At 35.3% G+C, this 24,317-nt stretch overlaps 2 protein-coding genes across 2 annotated transcripts in view; one reads left to right on the top strand and one right to left on the bottom strand.

Moving 5' to 3' along the window:
• Positions 1–1,841: 1,841 nt before the first annotated feature.
• Positions 1,842–24,317, bottom strand: part of tg (thyroglobulin) — a gene marked incomplete at its 5' end in the record, with an annotated part of 33,816 nt that continues 11,340 nt past the window's right edge. The window contains 27 exon segments of the mRNA XM_083556501.1: positions 1,842–2,123; positions 2,284–2,477; positions 2,569–2,709; positions 3,015–3,122; positions 5,268–5,455; positions 6,237–6,404; positions 6,504–6,668; positions 11,107–11,303; positions 11,613–11,751; positions 12,188–12,275; positions 13,058–13,262; positions 13,393–13,557; positions 13,703–13,837; positions 14,670–14,735; positions 15,451–15,588; positions 15,715–15,794; positions 15,989–16,100; positions 18,331–18,504; positions 18,842–18,979; positions 19,163–19,246; positions 19,388–19,474; positions 19,712–19,880; positions 21,291–21,493; positions 22,384–22,492; positions 23,092–23,207; positions 23,810–23,932; positions 24,033–24,197. Of these exon segments, the coding sequence (XP_083412627.1) occupies positions 1,993–2,123; positions 2,284–2,477; positions 2,569–2,709; positions 3,015–3,122; positions 5,268–5,455; positions 6,237–6,404; positions 6,504–6,668; positions 11,107–11,303; positions 11,613–11,751; positions 12,188–12,275; positions 13,058–13,262; positions 13,393–13,557; positions 13,703–13,837; positions 14,670–14,735; positions 15,451–15,588; positions 15,715–15,794; positions 15,989–16,100; positions 18,331–18,504; positions 18,842–18,979; positions 19,163–19,246; positions 19,388–19,474; positions 19,712–19,880; positions 21,291–21,493; positions 22,384–22,492; positions 23,092–23,207; positions 23,810–23,932; positions 24,033–24,197 (3,788 nt within the window). The 3' untranslated portion in view covers positions 1,842–1,992.
• On the top strand, positions 6,960–11,590 carry sla1b (Src like adaptor 1b). Its single transcript, XM_083556357.1, has 7 exons — positions 6,960–7,252; positions 7,855–7,954; positions 9,367–9,453; positions 9,982–10,079; positions 10,169–10,300; positions 10,403–10,523; positions 10,766–11,590. The coding sequence occupies exons 1-7, from the start codon at positions 7,174–7,176 to the stop codon at positions 10,986–10,988; spliced, it is 840 nt and encodes a 279-aa protein (XP_083412483.1). The 5' UTR covers positions 6,960–7,173; the 3' UTR covers positions 10,989–11,590.

The raw sequence follows: 24,317 nt of genomic DNA on the forward strand, positions 1-24,317 counted from the left end.
AAATATAAAACATATTCTAGGTTGTTTAACATTTTTTTGTTTACCACACAATTCCATGCATGTTATTTCATAGTTTGGATGTCTTTAGTATTAATGTACAAAGTTGACAATTATAAAAATAAAGAAAAACAACTAAACTTTTGACTGTTACTATAAAAGAATACTACATCTACATCTTTACTGTTTTTTTTAGCTAACAGCTAAATTGGATGGTTGTTACTTATTTTTAAGATAACACAAACCATATATAGTATTGCATCTGACCTAAATCTCAGAGCTGTTAAAACTAACTATATAAATACACACTATTAACTATAGGTAAAACTGTAACTAGCTTTTCTTTTGAATTTTATTCAGAAGGAGGGTTCCTTGTTTTTCTTAATTACTTTTCGTTCTTTTTTTTTTTTGTTGAAAAGAGAGTTTGTCCCTGTCAGGTTCATTTTGTTTATATGACAAAATGCTGACAAAGAATTTACCCCCAGGTAGACAAAATTTTATAGAATCTGGAAACAATTAACCCTTTGAAGACTATTCAGCTATTTGTTTTCCATAAGTTTACAGTAGGATTCTAATAACTTTATTGTTCCAATTAACATATACCAGGTTTTTAGTAAAAGGTAGGGGGCATATTTTTGGTATTTCTGCCACCAGTCTAGTACTTTTCAGTCCAGTGACATAAATGAGTGTGGGAAATCAGGATAAGCAGTGGTTAGAGAGGATCTACAATTTTATTACACCCAGGGGTTATAGAGTACCCCCTTAAAACAGACTACATTTTTGTTTGACTTCAGTTTTGTTTAACAAATAATGTAAAAAAAAAAAAAGCCTATTATATGTTGGAATCTGTATGCCCAAACCATCGCACACTGCCACTTTGCTATTCAATTTCAGAAAACTTAAATGATGTAATTTCTGGCAATTTATAAGCTACTGTTTTATATGCAAATAAGTAAAACCATGTAACATAGCTAAAAAAAAATATTAGCTACAATCTTGAATTCAGAATCATATTTAATTCATTTATCACAGCATACAAACCTCAAACATGTGTTGGAGGTATGTCTAGTAGCATGAATTGGTTGAGCACTGGCTGTGAATGGGAGGAGGAGTGGCAGAGATGGGCCCAGTGGGCACTTTATGAACACAGACACCTGTCTGTGATAAACAATGGCTTACGTCCTGTATATGCAACGTGTCATCGTGCTGCGCGAAAAGCCTGAACAAGAGCTTTGTCAATGAGAACTTCTTTGACGATTTTCTTGTCAGGTATATAAATGAAATTTAAAAAAAATAATAAAAAAAGACATTTCTTATGCCTACTTTCTCCTCAGTTGCCTGACATTTATAGGGTTATGACAGTGATATAGTCATATCTTTACAATCTAATTTTCATGACTGATTTGTGGGTAGTGTTTCTGAATCACTTTTGCAGGATAAAGCATTCTGCATGAAATCTGGTAGCTTAGACAACCTGTACTGGGAAACTCTATAAGCATTAATTTGCGGCATTAAACTGTCATATCCTAACATTTTATGATATAAAGAATTGCATGGTCTGGTTTCTACGTTAAAGGCAAATGATAGTGTGCAGATGGTTGAACCAGAAAACCCAGCAGACGAAGTTCTGAAGCAATAATGTATAGCTTGGAAAAGCTTTTGTTCATTTGCCATGGAATGGAAACTTTAATACCCCCCTGTACAAAGTGACAAAGTAATGAATACAATTGTTTGTATGTTTTTTAGCATCTTTTAATTAAATGTACTTTACAGCTACTCTTAATTGATAAAGCTGAGACTATGAATGCATCTGTAAGAGCAGTAAAAGGAAACAATGAGATCGATTTGTTTTTATAACGTATCTTTATTTTTTAAATCAATAATAATGGAACACTATGACATCACTCAAATATACACAGAACTCCAGAAAAAAATACGATTGTGGCTAAAAATGAAATAGTCTTGAACAAATGCTCAAATCAAATTTTAGACAGTTCAACTATAAGCATCCTTCTCAGACTTGGGTTTGGTTTGATTCACCAAAGAGCTAAAATCTGAAAAAGGCTCTGGCTTTGGAGCTTCAGATGGTTTATTCATTCCATCCAAATTCTTGGACAAGAGTCTTCCTGAAAGTGAAAGAGTCATAAAGGTGATGAAACACCATAAAAAATTTAAATCAAGATAATCTGACATTTGAATGCAACAAGGCTTTATGTGCCCTGCTGGTATTTAAGGTCAAGTGAAGACACCCTGTACAGCTCACCCACAGTACAGATTATCACTGACCTGTAGAGGAGCTCAGAACTGGCACGTATTGGGACCAGAAAGAGCACTGGAGTGCCTGAAGGCTCTTGTGGTTACTAAGGGTTGGAGACAGCTCCTTATAGTTCTGTCCATTCGGGTGGGGCAGGAACTGTGGCCAGGGAGGCAAAAGCTCACTGAAAGATACTCCAGACACGGAGAGAGGAACGTTGGGGTTTCTGCACAGAGAAAGAGAGGCACAAGTAATATAAATAGGCACAAGCCACATGGTCAAGAATAAGGCACATAAATAGAAGCAATGAAATGTACCCAGATTTAATAAAGTTAGCCATGTAGCTCATGATCTGCAGTGAAAGAGTTCTCTCTGTCGAAGTGAAGAGTTCTCGTGTTTCTGGAACATGTGGCAATCCAAACACATACTGCACATCCAGAGGAGATGAAATATCAACACTGTTTTAGAAGGAAAAGTGTAAAATAAGCCTGTGGGTTCACCAATACTGTAAACCTTGAGTCTGTGAACAAAATAACTGGCACAAAATCTTTAGTACATCTAGCATGAAAGATTTTAAATATTAGTGATATCTAATTGTCCATAAAATATCCCCATCTTTCCATTTCTCGCTTAAGCTTCTGCTTCCAGTCCCAAACACATCTTTCTTATACTACTTACTGATCATTGTTGTTCCTTTCCGAGAATAGTAAGCAATCTCTACTAAGATTTATAAAGGCCAATACCAGATGGTATTATACAGTACCTTGTGTGTGACATGTCTTGGGGCAGGTGGTACATGTAAACTGCAGAGCGAGTGCTGGAGGCCCAGAAGTTGGCCATCTCAACAGAAGGGCAGGTGATGAATAAATCTCTGTGGTAGAAAAACAATAGTCAAGAGCATACAAACATATTCAAGTCTCAGATTCCTATCCTTCCTGTGATAAACAGGCAACATACAAAATAAATCGTACATGGTAATGCTCAAATAAGACAACGCTGGTTGACTGAGGTTGTCATTTCAGTTTTTGGTTTTCTCCAGTCCTGGTGTCCTTGACGTGCATGAAAGTACACGAGTGGTGGTAACTATTTAGCATGAACATACAGTGTCAGCATCAGTTCAACAGCATGCAGAACATTTTTAGAGGAATAAATGATGGAGGAAACTTCTGACTCTAACTTGCCACAGCACCTGTAGCCTCATTTGTAGTTGAAAAGAAGTTTTTGGGCTAATGATAATTTTAATAGATATCAATCAGTCTTAAATATCACTCTAATAAGAGATTGGTGTGCTAAGAGTAACATTAGAGTCTTCTCACATAAACTGAGTTGATTCGATTTCTCACATAAACTGACCATCATGTATTTATGCTTGTCTCTGTTTTCCCATTCTGTCTGCCAGTGTGTGTTTGCGTGTGCACACAAATAAGACCAAAGAAGAATGTAGGGTGAGTGGAAAAGACATGATTTGTTGGTTAATGATATTAAGTTAGCATCCTGTTTGTGCAAGCACGCAAGGGAGAGGGACTAAAACAACTTAATAAAGATTCAGGTTCACAGCCTGTATCTGCTGTGTTTCTTAAAGCAAATTTGTGAGTGTAAAAAAAATATATATCTAATAGATTGCACTATATATATATATATATATATATATATATATATATATATATATATATATATATATATATATATATATATATATATTTTTTTTTTTATATACAGTACACTTCACTTATTTATTCCAGTGAACAGTGGCACTGGCTTATTTAACATGTAATAATGGCCAAAAAAGGGATCTAAAGGATTAAATAAGTGCTCAGTCTGATCTATATTTTGCACCACATTTGGTAAAAAAGGAATGATAAAATAGTGATTTTTAAAAACAGTTTTCAAAAGTTCAAAATTGTGTGTTCTGACTCAACAAAGAACAATGATCAAGAAAGAAGATATAAATATTTATTCGGTTCCGGTTTAAAATTAAGGTTCTGCCAAATATTTGACATAATCTGTGTCAAAGACATGGACACTCTTTACGTGAGTTAAAATACCACAGTTAACTAGAGTACAAATTATAATATCACCTCATAGCTATATGCAGTACCTGTTAGAATAACAAGAACAAACACTGTGGTGCTGCTGGTTGCTACACTGTGCACTTCAGTATGTGTGGTTCAGTCGTAGTTCATGCTACATCCAACACTAGTTATTATGTAGGCGGAATAGGGCAACAAAGTCACACCCTGACTTTCCATCTTTCACATAACAATAGCTTTCAGTTGACTGATTCAAAATAAAAAATGTAATGTATGAGCAGTTACTAAAATTCACAGGGTGTCCCAAAAGTCACACAGGCACACAGTCACGCAATAAAAAAACACAAAACCCAACTTTATAAACATATCTGTCTCTATTAATAGCTGAATAACCTCACAAATGATGAAGTCAAACTTCACTCACACTTAGTTTATTTCAGTCAGACTCAGCGTGGCAAGTTCCTTCCGTTAGACCAGAAAAATACACCCTTCTCACCAAAGTGTTGAAGTGTTGGCATCTCACAAGTATCACAAAAAGTTGTTTAGGGAGCTTCATGTTCTCCAGAAAGCCAACAACACACAGCTTTAACTGCATAGATTGTTTTGGATTATTTTTGGATGCATACTTCATGTCATCTGAGACACAATTTTAGTAATACTGGGGAAATGAATACATCTTTAGCTGATAACAACCCTTGTATGTGTCCCGAACCCCCAAACCAGATACTACTACTACTAGTACACCAGTGGCTTCACTGATATTTTGGGCATGTAATGCACATGACATGACTGTCAATCCTCTTGTGTCATCCTCTGAATGTGCATTGAATCTAATAGACACCAGCTTTAAAATAGAATAAGTAAGTCTCTGTTATAAGTATCTGTTATAAAGTCTATAATGTATATAATATTCACTGAACTTCCCCATTTCATGATACAACTGAATTCTATTCTGATATCACTGTGAGACTTGTCTGAATTCTCACCTCGTTGCATTCTCCAGAGCACGGGAGAAGACACTGTAGCCAGAGGGAGTTGGAAAGTGTTGCAGAGAATAGAACCAAGTAGCTGCTTCTTTCACAAACTTGTTGGCTTCATCTCCTCCCAGTGAATTGGACAATGCTTCATAGAAAGCAGTTTTACTGTCTGCTCTCCCCTGAAGCTGCTCAAAGTTCTAGTCATGCGATAGACAGAGGAAGGTATAGTTTTTCACAATATAATGTAAATACATAAAAGCATCACATGGTACTTTCAGTGGTATACAAAGTACATAATTTATGTACTTGAGTAAAATTACAAATCTCCCCTTAAATAATAAAACCAGCAAAGCCTTCTCTGGCCTAAACAATATCAGAAGCACTGACCTACATTTACAACCTAAATTCTAATATTTGTTCCATGAAAATGTATTAATTTATTCCCAACAGTTTATTCATTTTGTAGCGTTTCTCTTGGCAGATTTCATCCTCAATGTGCTGCCATGTCAATCTAATCTGCCCAGGGCCTTCAAAGTCTGTTCTGCTGGCCCATTTCCCATAGAGAATATTACCAATGGGTCTGTTTCTTTAACCAATCAGATTCATATTTGCCTCACAGAGATACCAAATGCACGGCCCGCCACTGATATATATATATATATATATATATATATATATATATATATATATATATATATATATATATATATATATATATATATATATATATATACAGTAAGAAACTGCAGCTTATTTAATTTCATGTATTTAGTCCTTAGTAAAAAGGAAGCATGCTTTTCTGAGCTCTTGTGAAGTAAACAGAAATTATGCATTCAAATGTAATAAAGTAAAAGTTTCCCAAAATGCAAATACTCTATAAATTACAGATGCTTTAAAGTACAGTAATGCAATAAAAATACTACATTCTGTACACCACTGGGTACTGCACTGATGTGATCAAATCCTGCTTGCTCTGACCTTGATGTTTTTAGCTCGGCTGATCAGACCATCCTCTACAGAAGAGCCCAGCATTAGTGGCACTCTATGGAAGCGTCCAGAGCTCAGGGCTGCTGATGGCTGTTCCCTAACCACCACACCATCCACCACTGGAGACCAGGCCTGCAGGGGTCCACTCACTGCCAATAACTACACACACACACAAATGTCAATTATTAAATTTAATTATTAGCTAGGACATTAAGATTAGTAAGTACTGTATTTAAAGTGTTAGAACAGGTAAGTGACCTTGGTCTGTGCTGCGTTGATGCTCTCAGCAGATTTTTGTCTCAAGCAGATTAGTAGTTGTGCAGGATCTAATGACAAGCAATCAAGCTCGAAACCCAGAGATACAGCCTGCTCCTGAGCTTTCTGCTTGCTCATAACTGTAGCTGGGGAAAATGCTGAGCCACCCTAAAAGAATACATACACAGAGATGCCATTTTACTACACCAAATTTCGATTATACATATGTTTTAAAGCAATGTTCGGAGGTTTGGATGGGTCATTTCATTATATATTAAAACATTTATCAAACCATTGATTTTATATTTATGCTAAATAAAGGCAGAAATGTTCACAGAAGGGTTTGGTTATTTCTAATTATTTTATCACCTATTTATAGTTATTTTTTTACCAGCAATGCATGTGTGAATTTGCATACTTCTGACAGCTTTATCAACACTTCCTATTTTGTACATTGCTAGAGTGGAAAATGTGGTGAGCAGCTTCCCCATTCTAATCGACTACAGTCACAGTCAACTCTTCTTTTAGCTGTACAAATAGCCAAGCAGCCGCACCGAGTGCTGGACTATAGACATGTTAGTAAAACCTATTTTCAAAGGTTGAATAAAAGATAGCAACTGCATGGATATTCTGAATCTTGGTTAACTGCCACATTTGGAAATCAGTTCGATTAATGGGTAATGTGCAGGCGATACTGAAGTCTAGAGAGGACTTCATACAAACTACAACTTCTGCCAATCTCCCATCAAGAGGTAAGATGATTATTGAGTGTTATAATGTTTATGAAAAAAGTTATTAAAAATAATATATAATAACTTTCATTTAATGCAATTTAATGAATTCAGTCTTTCAAACGTGAGAAAAACAGCATGTTTTCCTGAACTGCTGTGGAGTAAAAAGTTATATATTATGCATTCAAATGTAGTAAAGTAAATAAAAATACTTAAAAAAAAATACTTAATACTGTCTATTACTGTACTACACTTATGTCCATCACAAGGTTAGACAATTAGTAAATTATAATTAAAACTATAATACAAATGGAATTACGGACAGAAAATACATATACACATAAAAGTGTTTTGTATGACAAATTATATTTCTACAATAAATAAGGCCAAAATGTAATTATGTTTAACTTAAACAAACATACTGCATTCTGATACTACCCAATAAGTAATTAAACTATCAAATTACATTCAAAACAAAAAAAATGAAAACAAAATAACAGATCCCTCAACAAAGCATCATAACACAACACCTAACATAACAATGCATTCAACACACAAGTTTTTTATATAATTTAAAATGCTTTTCTCACTGATGTGCTTAAAGTATGTTTCTTGTCTAACAGTATGTGATAAGGAGCCAGCAGTGGTGTTGAATGACTATCCTCCCCCTACAATTTGCGAGCCCCTGTTCAGGACAGGAGACTGGCTAAGACTCGTATCAGAGTGAGTACTCTCACAACTATCTTTAGCATCTTTCACAACTGTTCATGTGTAAAAGAACGCTCTGAAAAATGGAGTGAATTTCTTTAACATGTTCTTATTAAAGTGCGATCATAACAAAATGGTCGTAACACAAATGCAGACTGATGATCTATTTTTTGTCATTTTATGCTTTTTTTTTTTAGATTTCCTGGCATCAAATAATAATTAAATAATATATATTACACAAATAATACAATATATATTTTCTTTAACATACTGCATATTGTTAAGATAAAGTAAGCCGCTACACTGATAGAGTCTGGATAAAATAATGTTTAGTTAATATGGTCTACTGACTCTTATTTGCATAATCTTTTCAGATTTAGATTTTCCATGCATAATGGGCCACCTTTTACGTCAGTCCATCCAAATCCATCCAAATATCTTTGACGCAGTCTGTTTTAGTTTTTTTCTTTCTTTATAAAAGTGTAAAAGCTGTTTTTTAACAAGCTGTTATCTCTAAAGCGCTTTTTAATTGAACACAAGTAGCATGAAATTGACCTGCTGATGGTTCAACTTATATTTTTTATTGCAGTCGATTTTAATTTGATGCGGCAGGCCAAGTGTTTGTACAATAGTCTACATCTCCTTTTATAATTAAAACAAAAATTAGTGACTAAATTTAGCAGTGTTTAAATTAGGCTAAATGATAAATATTTTTTATTGATTTTATTATTATTATTTCTTTTATATGATGTATTTTATATACTTTATTTACTTATTTTATTATTATTTATTTTAAGTATTATTTATTTTTTATTAATTAATAATTATACTAACCCATGGTAATACTAAACAATATTAAAGGCTTGTGTTATGTCGATTGCTCAGCTAAAGCTAAGGCTTAACACTGCTTACCACAACACTTTTGCAGGAAGTTTATGCAGCTCACGTGACAGCTGATTTCACTTCATTTTTATTTTTACTTTTGCACATGATTGTTTTCAGACCTTAAATTTGGCAATTTTATTCAGTTTTCCTTAATTTTTGCATTACTTTTCACCAGCCATTTAATTGTTGTATTTTTTATAACATTTACTTTATAACCCCATAAAGCCCTTCTGTGGATATATTATTTTAAATATTTCCCAATTTCCAAAGCTGAAATTTGTAGAAGCTGCTTTAAATGTGGCCTTTATTGTTTATTGTAGTAACCAGTCATCGGTGGGTTCTATAAGTGGTTATTACAATTGAGTTTTACAAAAACATGAAGCATTATAAGCCAACTCTTTGTTATTTTCATATGACCCTTTAGAGGACCCTTTTAAAGGTTTTTAGTATTTGTGTTGCCAAAAAGCCTTAAAATATACATTTTAAGTGTTTATTCCGAAGGCCATGACATTTATTCACCCTTTCTGTTCTTCTTCTCCCAGTGAGGGTTACTGGGTGAAGGTTTACTCTCTTCAGACTAAAGCGGAAAACTACATCCCACGCTGCCATGTAGCTAAGGTTTACCATGGGTGAGTGAAATTTAATGAATGGTGATGATGACTAATTAAGAAGTGAGTTTATGTTATAATATGTAAGATCACTGCATCCAGGAGCCATTTTACTATTAAACAAATTTCTATTAATAATATGAAAAATAAAATATAGAAAATGTGGAAACTTTAGTATGGTGCCAGTTAATCATTTAATTTACTCTCATATCATTTTTTTTGTTTACTTTGTTATTGCTCTCACTTTAGATTTTATGAGTTGGTTTTTTAACCATAACTTTTAAAATTTTTTATAGGAACCTAATTTTAAATTATTGGCTCTAGGATAATTTTGTTTCAATGTATATAAGCATTACACTATCTTTACAGCAATGCATTATTTTCCTTTTTAATGTTTCTGCTGCTATTTCTGTTTTCTTATCACACTTTCTATTCAGTATAAAGGACTATATATATATATATATATATATATATATATATATATATATATATATATATATATATATATATATATATAAAATACTAACACTTCCTCCCTATTGTATTCAGGTGGCTGTTTGAAGGTGTTGCAAGACAAAAAGCAGAGGAGCTGCTTCAGCTGCCTGGAAATCGTGTCGGGTCTTTCATGATTAGAGAGAGCCGAAGAGGTGAAACGATTTTATGTGGTAAAGTGTCTGCAGCTTGCTAATTTCGGCTTTAGAGCATGTAAAGTGAATACTTTGCCTTGGTCCTGCAGGTGTGTATAGCTTGTCTGTGCGCCACAGATCTATAATGCATTACCGGATTCTCCGTCTGCCAAACAACTGGTACTTCATCTCTCCACGTCTAACATTCCAATGCCTAGAGGACCTGGTCAACCACTATTCTGGTAATGCTGACAAAATGATACAATCATGAACAAAAACTAAAGTAAAAATCGTGTAGTTGCATTTCAATAAATGGATGTCTTTTTTTTCTTCCTCATACATAGACATAGCAGATGGTTTGTGTTGTATTCTTACTGGCCCTTGCCTGGTAGCCCCTGAACCAGTACGCATCTCTCAGTCTTCTATAGTGAGATCTCACAACGTTAACCAGACAGCAGTGCGCAGGTACAAGACTCTCTTAACTTGATCATTAGCTAAGATGGGCTGTTGTTGGAAAATTAGTCTATTACGTCTATTACTCATTTGAGCTTTAGACAATTTATTGTCTGAATTGTAGTGCAATCATCTACGAATCATTGTTTGGCCACTTGATTACTCAGTGAACCCATCGTATCACAACCAATCTTCAATTAAATACATGCCAGTGAGTTTATGCCAAATGTACAAATTTATTAATCTCTTTTAAGAATGGAGCTTGACCAGCAGAACATCACCACCTCCTCTGCACAACGGGAATCTTACTTCAGTGCCGGAGTGCAAGACAGTGTATCATCCTATCTCTCTCTGGCGGGAGTGCAAGAGAAAAAAAGGCATAGTTGGAGGGGGAAGAAGTGGAAATCCATCAATACATTTCCAAGGCAACAAGAGTACAGTATGGTTACAGAGGAAGATGAAGAGGAGGAATACTAAAAAAAAATTATAACTTAAAACCTATAAACCCAGAGGCACAGATGATAAGGAATAAGTTTATTTTCTATTTTCAAAGCTTTATCTTTATTCTTGTGCACTATCCTCTAATGACTCTTACCATAAGCAAAGCCTGGTGGAACAGAGATGAGGATAATGATGAAGACAGATGAAGGCTGGCAATGTCTGCACCGTTCCTATCTGCTCCCACTGTCACTCTGGAGGGGTCTCCTCCAAAGAGTGCAATGTTCGCCTGTACCCATCTTAGTACCGCTGCCTGGTCCTGCAGCCCATAGTTCTCAGGAAGACTACTGGAACCTGTAATCATGCAACCATGTTTTTATAATCCACAATCCTGTAATCTGTAACTAGATAGATACCATATTTAACGTTCATTCGTTAACATTCAGATTTGTTTATATATTGGTTATCATTATATTGTCAGTATTGTAGTATTACATAATAATCCACACTAAAATTTGCACTTAAAACATTGCATTCTTGAAAAGACAGAAAGTTAGTGTTGTCTGGAACAGACTAGCTTCTTACTATGTAATAAAACACAAATAATAAAAAATAAAGCTATATAATAAAAATAAAAAAAAGTGTTGCTGGAGTGTACAGTACCTGTGCTAAGGAATCCGAAAGCAGCCACTCTAAAGTTTGCCGTCACAACGATGATGTTTCCTACAGCAGCAAGATAAGAGCCATCTAGGAAAGTAGAGCCATCATTATGGAAGAACACTAGGACTGGAGCTGGCTGCTTCTGTAGCACACACATATATATACACACACACACACACACACACACACACACACACACACACACACACACACACACACACACACACAGATTTGTAGCTCAGTCAGATCGAAACTCCTTCAGGTTAACATCTTAATTCATCTGAGATTTTGTGCAAAATAAATGTATGAATAAATATCAGAAATGGATTGCAAGGTTTAGGGGACATATAAACAGTTCTTCAATTTGTATATATATTCGTTAAAATTGATGGAAACGGGTGCATGTAAATATACCTCTGTGTGTGTGTGTGTGTGTGTGTGTGTGTGTGTGTGTGTGTGTTTGTGTGTGTGTGTGTGTGTGTGTGTGTGTGTGTGTGTGTGTGTGTGTGTGTGTGTGTGTGTGTGTGTTGTGTGTGTCTGTGTGTGTGTGTAAAGGGGGGGGTGGCATCAGAACCTACCACACTGCTGGGTACAAATACATTGAGGTAGAGGCAGTCCTCACTGGAGCTGGATTTATCAGTGTCACCAGGCTGAAGGCAAGTGGGCCTGAAACATTTACAACAATTACACCCACATAAAAAGTGCAAACAAGAAACTGCAAAACAACACATCCAGGGCCATATACACAGTGCAGCAGCTTAAGTAAAAAAAGAGCTCAGAATGATTTTCAAGATGCACATTCAGATTATGCAAATCACATAGTTCATGCCTCAGAGACAGTCAGATTTTTCTTGAGGGAAGGAGAGACTGCCACACTTAAACATAAGCCTTTTTCTTGCCTTTAAGCATGAAAATTCGGGAAAAGAAAAGATTATGATGAAAAGAGCATTTTTACTTTTGCTGCCTAAAGGTATCTGATATATAAAAACAGGAAGGAATTCACAAAAAAAAACAAAAAAACAAAGATAACGATCTATCAATGAGGAGATGCAAAGTACTGCAGTCTAAAGAGAAGTCTGGCATATTGCTAGTTAAATATTTCTAGCTTCATTGTTTGAATAGTTTTTATATTGTTTGCTGACATTAATGAAATCAAATTATGCACATGGAATGTATCCTTTTTCACCCCATGCTTGTACACTATGCCGACAGTTTGCTTGTTAAATCTAACAAAGCTCTGATCTGTTATTGTCATAATTCACATTAAGTATAATATAGTCTTTGTGATGCACAGTGTCTCCTAAATGTGCGCAAGCTGATCCTCCTTTCACCTATTTGAATATTGCATAACTGTGGGGTTGCGTTTTTCAGTTTCAGTATTAAATTCCCACTATGTGAATGCAACTCAAATTAAAATACAGCATGAAGAAACAGGAGAAAACACACACCGAGCAAATGTGGCATTCCAGGTGACTGTCCAATCAGCTGGCTTTGGTGGCGTGAAACGCATTTCACCAGTTGGTGGACTCGCGTAAGGAACACCCAGAAAATAAGTCACGCTCTTGCTGTCAGTCCCAATCAACTTGATCTCATTTTTACCAAGGAGTGTTCCATGGCCAGGGATAGACACCGAGGTTAACTGTTTCCTTAGGACTTAAACATAACATTGTACTGTAAAGGATGTTTCTATAAAGATTTCTCAGAATATATCCATTCTTTGATATCTGTAGAGTTGTATATTGTCAACTGTTATTAGCCATATTTCCCAGAACATTATACTCACCAGTTCTAAAGTATACATACTGGGCAGGCTCCTTAGTGAGCAGGACACAGTGCTGACCACTGGAGGCTGGTAGACAGGTATGAGTGTCTGGGTACATCACACACCTCACTGCTGACTCTTTACTGGCCAAAGACACAGCTGAACAGGATTCTTTTTCCTCACATGCTGCAGAGATAACACACACACACACACACACACACACACACACACACACACACACACACACACACACACACACACACACATATTTGTGTTTGCTGATTACCGGAGTTGTTTGTATGTTTTTGTATTTAATTTAAGGAAGTCTCACCAGCCAGACACCAGTCACGGACTCTCTCCAGGTCATCAGCAATATCTCTGCTAAAATGAATGATGTCGAATGCAGACATCGACGGGTCCACCACAACATTCAAGTCATCCAGCAGTCTCCAGTTTTTCAAATTAACTGTGAATAATAATATACATTAACATATTTCCATACTATTTATAACATGGATTATAGTAGAATATCTGAATGTGCTACGAGTACACATGTATTTTAGTACAGATAGGCTATTGGTCATCATTTGCATAAATTGCTAGTTTACTATTGTATGAGAGTGTACGTAGTTATCTACATTATGAAGTTACTTTTACTGCAAAAAGGCAAAAAATTGTATAACTCAAAAGAAATGTCAAACATTCCATAATTTTTGAATACTGCAGACTATTTATTTAGAAAATGTACACTTATTTTAAAGGTAACTACAATATAATGTATAATACTTTGACAGTGAACAAAATGAGCTTAAATAACAGTGTTAAAATGAATGCAATATACTTGTAAATACCTACAATGTAATGGCACAGGTAATCATAATTCTTATGGACAGATCTTGTGAATGTTGAATAAGTACTATTAGTTATTTGATTACGTACTAAGATTGATTAATGTGTATATTTAAATAAGACATATTGTATATAAGCTACAAATACTCCAGTGATCTCTCTGCAATACTCATATTAACTGTAGTTATATTATAATTGCGTGTATAGTTTATGCGTAACATAAACTATGCACAGAAATTTTATATATATTGGGACTTTGTTGAGGGTCAAATGCAGCTGCAGTGTGTGATTGAGAAAGATGTTATATATAAAATCTCAAAACAAAAAATCGTCATAAAAATGCTGCTACTGGTGAGTAATACTGAAGTGAAACTAACACACAGTGCAATTCTGATTTGTACCAATCTCATGCTGTGCTTTTAAACTATTGAAAAAATGGCGATTCTTACCGACTTTTGAGGGAGAGTGAAGTTTAAAGGAAGGACAAATCCCAGGACTTTCTGTCCACTGATTGACTAAAAACACGGGAGTTTGAAAATATACACAGTGTTAGTAGAGTGCAGAATGACCTTGTCTGTACTACAGGTAAATGTCACAACAATAATAATATAAATGTTTTGAGGAAACATAACATTTCAAAAGCTTTTATATACTTGTCTACACATTCTCACTCCCAACTCATCACATATGAACACTATCATCAGGATCCCTTGGCGTCACTTTTTGACACACTGGGTACCCCTTTGGCGTAATTTTTCAACGTGCAGGGTTAGGTTTAGGATTATGGTTAGTGAGAACGGGTTAGGGTTAGGATTATTTGGGAGTGAGATTGTGTTGCTGAAAGCTGTTTCACAGACGGCACTTTGATATCAGACAGCAAGAGAATTTGAAAATCAAAAATCAGTTGGACAGCTAAATAAATATGACCTCAGGGCCGTCTGTTACCTAACAGGTCAAATTTTAACGCCACAGGCTCCGGTTCAGAGTTCTAGAGAAGCCTATGGGAACCCCTGCACGTTAAAAGATGACACCAAAGCAGTCAAAATCTGTGGGAATCCTCGCACGTTAAAAAATTACATCAACCATTACGTACCCAGTTTGTCAAAAAGTTACGCAAAGGGATCCTGAAGAACGTGTCTATATGTGACAAGATGGGAGTGAGATACTACTTGTATGAATAAATCAAACAAAAGCAAAAACACACAGTTTTGCCTGCATACATTCACATACCTGGCTTCTCATACCAACCAAAGGGGTGGACCTCAGTCTTAACTTTAGATGGAGAGCAATCCTGCACTCTCCATTTAGTTCTTCCATTTTCCCCACATGTCTGAATCCCCAAACTATTCAAAGTCAGACACTGAGCATCTAAACCAAGAAATAACGAGAGACAAAGAAAGAAAAAGAGTGATGTGCTTAATTGTATTCTGTCTATTCAAAACACACTGTATGCATTCATTAACTTAGACAAAACACTGAAAAATCTGCTTATACCAGATGCGCCAGTGTCTTGAACATAACCGATTCCTCTACAGCAAGGATCCTCATCACAACGCCTCTCACATTCAAAAAACCTGTTCATATCAGTGACATTAAAAATAAAACATTATTTATTAGAAATTGATTTTCATCACTGGTGTTGATTATAAGTAATGTAATGAAAATCTATTTTAGAATTATTAGACACGTGTGGTTTCGAGGGGACAATAATCCTGATTGTCATCTTCATAAACAGATTTGTAGTTATATCCATTTATCGCTTACTTACCCTTCAGTGATGGACTTGTTGATCATCTCAACGCGGTAACGGACAGAATAAGACACCATCTTTCTAAAAGGCACACGGCTGTAGAAGCTTTTCACACTGCCAGTTAGATTGACTAGAAAGAGAGGAAGCTAGAATCAGTTTCATGTGTATTTGTCAAAATCAACATAATAGTGTGATTAAAATATCAGCATGCAAGTTCTTTTACATACAATAGGCAATGTCTTCCGATTAATTCAATTCAATAAACAGTGCTTGTATAAATAAAATACTGTTCTTTCGAAAACCTTAGATAGAGTGAAGTTTAAAAAGGTTGCACATCAGAATGACACATACTGTAAAATATGTTATACAGTATTATGAGGTAAGTGTGTGTATGTATGTGAGCAGCATGAGAATGCTTGTACTGTTGATGGAATAGAGTTTAGGACTGGAAGCTATTTTAAGTAACATTTAAACTCAGTAAACTGAGGCTCCAGGGTTCTGTGTCAATAGAAACAAAAAAGAACACATATGACAAAATAATATCTCTATGTAATCTGTATTATTCCAATGGAAAAAAGACAACATCCCAACATGGCCCAATTAAAAATATATATATATAGCTTTCTGTCCTAGCAACTCTCAATCCTCTCCAAATCAAATCTTTAAACATAAAGTCCCATGTTCTAAAAAAAAAAAAAAAATGTCTATGTTTATATTCTTGATATTTAGACATAGCATGACATAGAGACTTTAGAGATACCAGACAGCACAGCCTAAAGAAGTCCAGTGCAGATGCCAGAAATCAGGTCTGCTACCACATGTCATCAATATGCTTGGTGTCCGAAAGAACTCAGCATGTTAAGGAAAACTCTACTATTGTGGGGCTGCCAGTAATACATTCCATAATATTACAGATTTTTCTCCTTGGAGACAAAATAAAGACATCCCACAAATGCAAAGGAAGAATTATTTACCCAGAAGAACATCTCATATTATGTAGTATATACAGTATATACAGTATATATATATATATATATATATATATATATATATATATATATATATATATATATATATATATATATATATATATATATACACAGTCAACATTATATCAGTACAACATTTAATATAATTATAAAACTAAACTTAAACCACAAACAAACCGAAACTACACAATACGCAACATTGAATATACTGGTAATGAATTACTGTATGCTTAAAAAATTCCTACAGAGAAGGATGGCCTTTACATTGTGATTTTGTTTATATAATTACATTCAAACAACCAAGGAATTTCTTTGCACTTTGGATTTTTTATTCAGTGTTTTGATGTCTGTAAATGACATACAGGAAATGAGGTCTACCATGACTTAGCTCCAAACTAAAAGCTAAAGGGGGGTGTTAATTTATCAGGTTAATAATTAATCATACTCTGATTTAAATTTTAAAAGGAACCAAACTTAACTTTTCAACATCCAACTTGCAGCATCAGTTCTTCAATTGGTGAAGTACTTTACAAGTTTACTTTTGAATGCTTTTCATGAGCACATCTGATCAATTTGTATTCATTTTATGAATTTGTATATACATTTTGAATTCTGTTCAATTTGATATGCAGGTTATATATCTAATGAGAAAAATATTGTGTGTGTAAAACAGGGTTATAACTAAGGAACTGAGGAATACATGTGGTGTGGTCTAAGTTTGTGTAAGTTAGTGATCTGGTTTTGCCAAGATAAAGTAGAACAGAAGATTTTTTTTCACATTTCACACAGAAACATAAGGACTTTTGTTTCTGTGTGAAATGTGAAAATTTTCTTCTGTTCTACTTTATCTTCGCAAAACCAAATTGAACCACATGTATACACTAGATTTCACCAGATTCTTTAGCTACTTGCATTCACTGGGGCTTATTAGTACAGACTGCCCATGCATTTATAACTCAAAAATTATATCACATGATCAGCTCTCTCAGTTTTATCACTCATTGCTGAGGCCAGGAGCAAAACAGACACAGCTGTATAAACTAAGGAGTATTTGAATGCTGGGACAGTTGCTAAAATTAACAGGCACCAAAACAAACTAATCAGTATACAGAAAAGAAAAAGACCTCCTATGACCTCTGCCAAAACAGAGTTGTGGGAAGAGCTTATTTTAGAACCATGTAAAATTATTACAATTCAGATTCTAAACTAAATCTAAACAGATTGGGAAAGGTTTTTTTTCAAAGGGCACAGTTAATATACCATACATCCGATTCTCTCTCTCATTTCTGCACAAAGGAGCAGCACTCATGAAATGTAGCTTACTGATAAAATGTGGCTCAGTGTAGCAGGTCAGAATATGTTTTAGCTCACCATTCTTTAGGTAGGCTGTCTGAGGGTCCTGTGGCAATATCAGACTGCAGGCCTGCCTCAGATGTTTATCATAAGCTCCACAGACTCTTGTGTCAGGATACAGCAGGCATGTAAAATACACAGTATCTTCATCTCGCAGATCTGTTACATGACAAAACTCCTCCTTCATACAGCCTGCAATGTATATGAACATTGAAAACACAACACACAGCACAATCTCAGAAACAAAGGTACCACATTCTTTCTTGTCACTGTAGTAGTAACACATTTTGTACCTTTAGTAATATCTTTCCTCTCTCAAACTGTTTAGTAAATTTGACATGTACTTATTTTACAATAAATAATTGAAAATTGTTTATTCCAAATATAATCTAAGGTACACCATATGCATATAAAATAGCTTGGATGGAACCACATCAATGGCAAGGAAATGTTTGGTTCTTTAATTTAAAAGTGTATCACATCACAGCTTTCAACAGTGTTTACGTGTTAAACAAGATTTCAAGCTTACGTTTAAGACACCAGAGCTGAGCCTCTTCAGCAGTGTACTGGTGTTTAAAGACCCAGTACCTTTGGCTTGGTGATTCTTTCATCGAGTCAGTCTTAATTTCATTGGTATTAAGCACCTCAAAACTCTCCTTCACTGAGTCTAGAAGGTCATAATGTGTTAATCAAAGACTAGAAAAAACAGCACATTGACAAATTCCTTTTTATAATACAACATTTATGCCCTCCAGAATGGGAGAAGCCGAAAGAAGAAGAAGAAGAGGAGACCCAGTCAGCCATCTAATCAACAGTTTAGCTAAAGTACAAATGTTAGAAAATTTCATACCAGACAGAGTGGGACTAAAAACCTCTAGAAGTGCTGATCCTCCACAGGCTTCATCAGTCTTTGGTCTTGTGCTCATATCTGACTCTGCAGACAAAAGTATGGCTGTTAAGGCAAATAAGACAGAAGTCTGTGGTGTTCAAGCTGTACATTATACTGTCAGCTCAATACTCTTTAGTAGGTACTTTGTGATATTGTAAGTATGCTGTAGGAAGGTTGGTTCTGTACCTGTCCAGAGGTAGACCCGCTGAAAGCTGATGATACTGGCTTGGTAATCAGTTTTGTTTTTGCTTGATGCTGGCAAAGCTGAATCAGCTGGAAGAAAGACAGCAATTCTACTCAACTAAATGCAACACAGGATTTTCCAACACAGGCACAATATCTATACCATTATAGCCTGTAAATGACAAACTGTAATATTAAAGAAGTGATAATAAATTAACCTATATTTTTGTATAAACTACACAATTAACCATGCAGAAAACTAAATGCTAAAAAGCACTCAAACCCAAAAGCTTGTACATAGATTCCACAGTGAACTTCATGTCTTACTGATTATAAAATTCTGTCCACCAAATTCAAAGGTAAACCGCTTCTGCTGTTTGTTATATTGGAGTCCAGCCCCACAGGTTCGGCTAGCTGAAGCTATGCTGCTTACGTCCCAGTCTTCATCATAGCACTGCAGCACACCAGGAAAACTCAGCAGACCGCACATCACTGATCCTGCCAATCCCAACACAGAACGACACACTCCTTCAACGCTTTACCTGTATTAGAGTGTTTCTACTTGTTTCAAATGACGGGCACATCTTTGTGCAAATTATAACAACTGCTGTCTGTATCAGCTAATGCATGTGTGTACAATGTGTCTAAGGCAGTGGCGGGCGGTCAGGCCAGCAAAGCCTTCTCTGCTGGCCTAAACACCATCAGAAGCACTGACCTACATTTACAACCTGAATTTTAATATTTGTTCTATTAAATTGTATTAATTAAATTCCAACAGTTTATTATCTTAATTTTGTGGTGTTTCTCTTGGCTGCACTGCTTCCAGTATGTGTATGTGGATGTTAGATTTTTTTTTTTTGTCCAATCAGATTTCAGCCTCTATGTGCTGCCATGTCAATCTAATCTGCCCAGAACCTTCAAAGTCAGTACTGCTGGCATTTTTTTTTTTTTTTTTTTTTTTTTTACCATAGTCTCCTTAAGGAATAGGTCTGTTTCTTTAACCAATCATATTTGCCTCACAGGGCCCATAATAGCGTCAGCATTTTTCCGTCCCCTGATTAGTTGGTCGGAGGGAAACTGTTATAGCCAAGTTCGACTGGCAAAACACATCTGTAGTGCTCTGCACACATTAACACATCTGAGTTAGACTTTTTTATGCCTATGGAGGAAGAGAAATTGATTTGGTCTCAGACATACCAAAAAATCCCCCAAAAAAAAGCTAGACGGCTAGGAGCGGTCGGCAAACCCCGAACATAGCTAGCTTGTCTTAGCCCCGGAAAGGGTTTGTTCACCACCTCCAGACCAGTGAATACGAGCGGTACCACTGGCTTACAGCCTCTGAGGAGCGGTTCAAATTATAAGTCTGCATCTCTGGTGAGTAGATTGTATTTTATTTAAATGTTTTGGTAATTTTATTAGACAAATATTGATTCTGAACTGCTCCAGATGATGTAGGTGGCACAGGTGCGGTGGTAGTGTAGAGGTTTGGAGTTGTCTTAACTGGGTTTCTTGCTTTAGTAAAATGATTTTCACCCTTCATATGTGAAATGCCTCTCTCTGTGTAATGCCACACGTTGTTATATTGCGTTTTTGTATTGTATTGATGGTTTCTATAATTGCAACGTGATAGTGGTGGGTTTAAGAGGTGGATTAAGTCGGGTAAGTCCCCACTGAAGGCCCAGGTACCAAATGCACAGCCCGCCACTGGTCTAAGCTGACTAGAAATAAGCAGATTAACATTTAGAACTTCTCAAATGTGAAATAATTTAACAAAATGTGAATTTGTAATATTTTTAAATAAAAATCTTCTCTGTAAACTGAAAACATTTTAAAAGACTTTGTTAAGAGTCTAATAGAGACTAGTATTAGTATTAGTATTTTTTTTAAAGTTACAGTTAAAATCACAACTGACCTCCACTGAGAACATTTTGGTTAAGACGAAGCCATCACAGCAGCTCTCCTCACTGCAAGTCTTTGCACAGAAGTAATGCACATCATCTATAGATGCTCTTGGTGCATCAAATACAAGAGTATGATATACACCAGAATTCACTTTGTGAAAACCCAGTCTCTTAAAGCTCTTCCTTCCGGTGGTGCTGAATTTATATCCTTTGGTATGGAAAAAAGTAGAAATAGGGCAAGCAAGAGAAAAAGAATATTCTTGATACACTTCACATTGTACATCAAGTTAATCAAGAAGAATGTACCTTTTTGTTTTATATTCAGAAATATGTTAGCATATAAATATGTGAGCTAGTGAATTCTCGAGATTTACTTTTGCAAGTGTTTAAATTTCAAAGAATAAACAGTACACTGAGAATGACAAAGCAAACTTAATATAACTGTAAGCAATGTTACAAAGCACAGAGCATAGATATGTTCTTATACTGCCTCATGCCATAAAGAATATGCTCTATATATAAAGTTTGAGGCAATTGACTTTTCCATATACATGTGATCCAAATGTGGTTCTTCCCCAAACTGTTACCACAAAATTGGAGGCACACAACTGTATAGAATGTCTTTGAATGCAGTAGCATAACATTTTCCATTCACTTTAAGTTGAAGACTCAAACCTGTTTCAGCATGACAATGCCCCTGTGTACAAAACCAAATCAATAAAGATATGGTTTACATTGGTTGCATTGAAAGTTGTTGAGTGGCCTGCAATAGAGCTCTGACCTTGCCCCTATTGAATATCTCACCCTGTATCAGTACCCTACTTTACTAACTCTTTACTAGTGCTTATATAATGAGCACAAATTTCCCCAACCACATTACAAAATCTAGTAGAACATCTTCCCAGAGGAGTGGCCATTATTATAAATGCAAATGAAGACTAAATGTGGAATGGGATGTTCAAAAAGCATGTACGAATCTTATGGTGTGTCACAAAACCTTTGTCCTTATAGTGTATAGGTTATCTTATTATATTTATTAAGCAAATAATAAGAATAAGAATAATTATCTAGAACAATTATCCATGTACAATATCATACCTTTCTTTCTAAGCACTATGAGATTGGGATTCTCCCCAACTTTGACTTTCAACATGCAGCTCAGGGCTTGGAATGTATCAGATGCTTCATTTCCCAGAAAGCCTTTTCTCTGCAATGCCAAATACAACAAAGTCAATGTGGATTACAGAACTTGCATTTGATGTTGTCCATCACAGTTATAGAATCACCATTTAAGAAAGAACAAAGAAAGAACGTTATATATATATATATATATATATATATATATATATATATATATATATATATATATATATATATATATATATATATATATATAAATTTGACCATTTCTTTGTGAATATTCGCTACATGATTAGCCATTTTATTTGTTTCAATATGTTTCCTTTAAAGCTGCTTAAAGTAACTATTTGGTTAAAAATAAACAAGTAGCATGGAATACTTTTAAACATAACAACCTGAAAGCTTAGAGAAATGTTTCCTAAAAAAAGACTTAAGAGGAAAATGTCCTGACCATGAAATTAGGAAAGATCCATTTGGCTTTAATAGTTTTTCCAGTGGAAGCAGTTAAAATACAGGCACTGAAAATATTTAAGTTGAAGTGCAGAGTAAATGCTTTCTGTGTGCTCAGTGTGGAGATATGTTTGACTCGAGTGCCCTTGTGTAAAATAGCTTGATATTATACTGAAAAATGCAGTGCTGTTAGTGAGAAAAATGTGAACGTATTACTTCCTGAGAGATCTTGCATTCAACATTAGTTGTGTGTGTGCTGTAGAGGTCACAGTAGGTTTGAGTTCCTTCGTCGTAAACAGCAACGTACTGGCACGAGTCATCTTTAGCACAGTCTAAAAAGAGGAAAGTAAAAAATAATAATAATAAAATTGGAGTTGCCTTGATAGATATAAATTGTTAAGAATGTTAGTGGGTGGAATTAAGAGTTAGAGTTTCTGGAATTAATTAAAATGGCAATACACAGGCAGTTAGAGTGTGTAATTGGGCTTATAATAACAGAACTTGAACATTCCACTGTTGTAATAAAAAAAAAATAATAATAATAATAAAATTGTTATGATTGAAAAACTTATGTATTTGTATGTATTACCTTTTCTCTCTCTCTCTCTCTCTCTCTCTCTCTCTCTCTCTCTCTCTCTCTCTCTCTCTCTCTCTCATTCTCTCTCTCTCTCTTTCTCTCTTTCTCTCTCTCTCTCTCTCTCTCTCTCTCTCTCTCTCTCTCTTTCTCTCTCTCTCTCTCTCTCTCTCTCTCTCTCTCTCTCTCTCTTTCTGGCTGTCTGTCTCTCTTTCTCTCTCTCTTTCTCTCTCTCTCTCTCTCTCTTTCTCTCTCTCTCTCTCTCTCTCTCTCTCTCTCTCTCTCTCTCTCTCTCTCTCTCTCTCAATCTCTCATTCTTACTGTCTCAGTCTCACTCACACGCACAAGACACACACTTACCAAGCACACATTTTCTAATCTGAGTTTCCAGTGGCTGTGAGGAGGGAATAGATTGCAGCACCACAGCATCCACAGAATCCAGCAACACCGATGATATTGTAACAACCTTGAATTTCTCCAAAACTGTTCATTAACACAGACACACACATATACACATGCAATTTATTTAATGATATTTCCAAATTCAAGGAAATGCATCATTATCCAAGCTTCGGTATATTACCTTTGCATTGCTCTGCACTGATTGGCTCATCTGCCGATGTCCAGGACAGTTCCTTCCCTTCTACAGTGACACAAAGCCACTTGCCAGACATGAAATCCTTTTGGGCTGGAAGGAAGTCCCCCTTTTCAGTACAGTTAAGCTTACTCTGCTGACATTCTGAAACACCTTGACACCAAAGATAAAAAATAAATAAATGCAATGTCTGAACATTTATATACAATCAAATGTATATCACTAAGAGAAATGTTTGAATTATTGACTGAGTTTAATCAAATACACTTTACC

This window comes from Silurus aristotelis (assembly GCF_946808225.1).
Source record: "Silurus aristotelis genome assembly, chromosome: 1".
In the NCBI taxonomy this organism is placed as follows: Eukaryota; Metazoa; Chordata; class Actinopteri; order Siluriformes; family Siluridae; genus Silurus; species Silurus aristotelis.

Coding starts and splice junctions, on each gene's coding strand:
- sla1b (XM_083556357.1), top strand. CDS start 7,174: ATGGGTAATGTGCAGGCGATACTGAAGTCTAGAGAGGACTTCATACAA. Junction 10,080..10,168: donor GATTAGAGAGAGCCGAAGAG/GTGAAACGATTT, acceptor TTGGTCCTGCAG/GTGTGTATAGCTTGTCTGTG. Junction 10,524..10,765: donor AACCAGACAGCAGTGCGCAG/GTACAAGACTCT, acceptor ATCTCTTTTAAG/AATGGAGCTTGACCAGCAGA.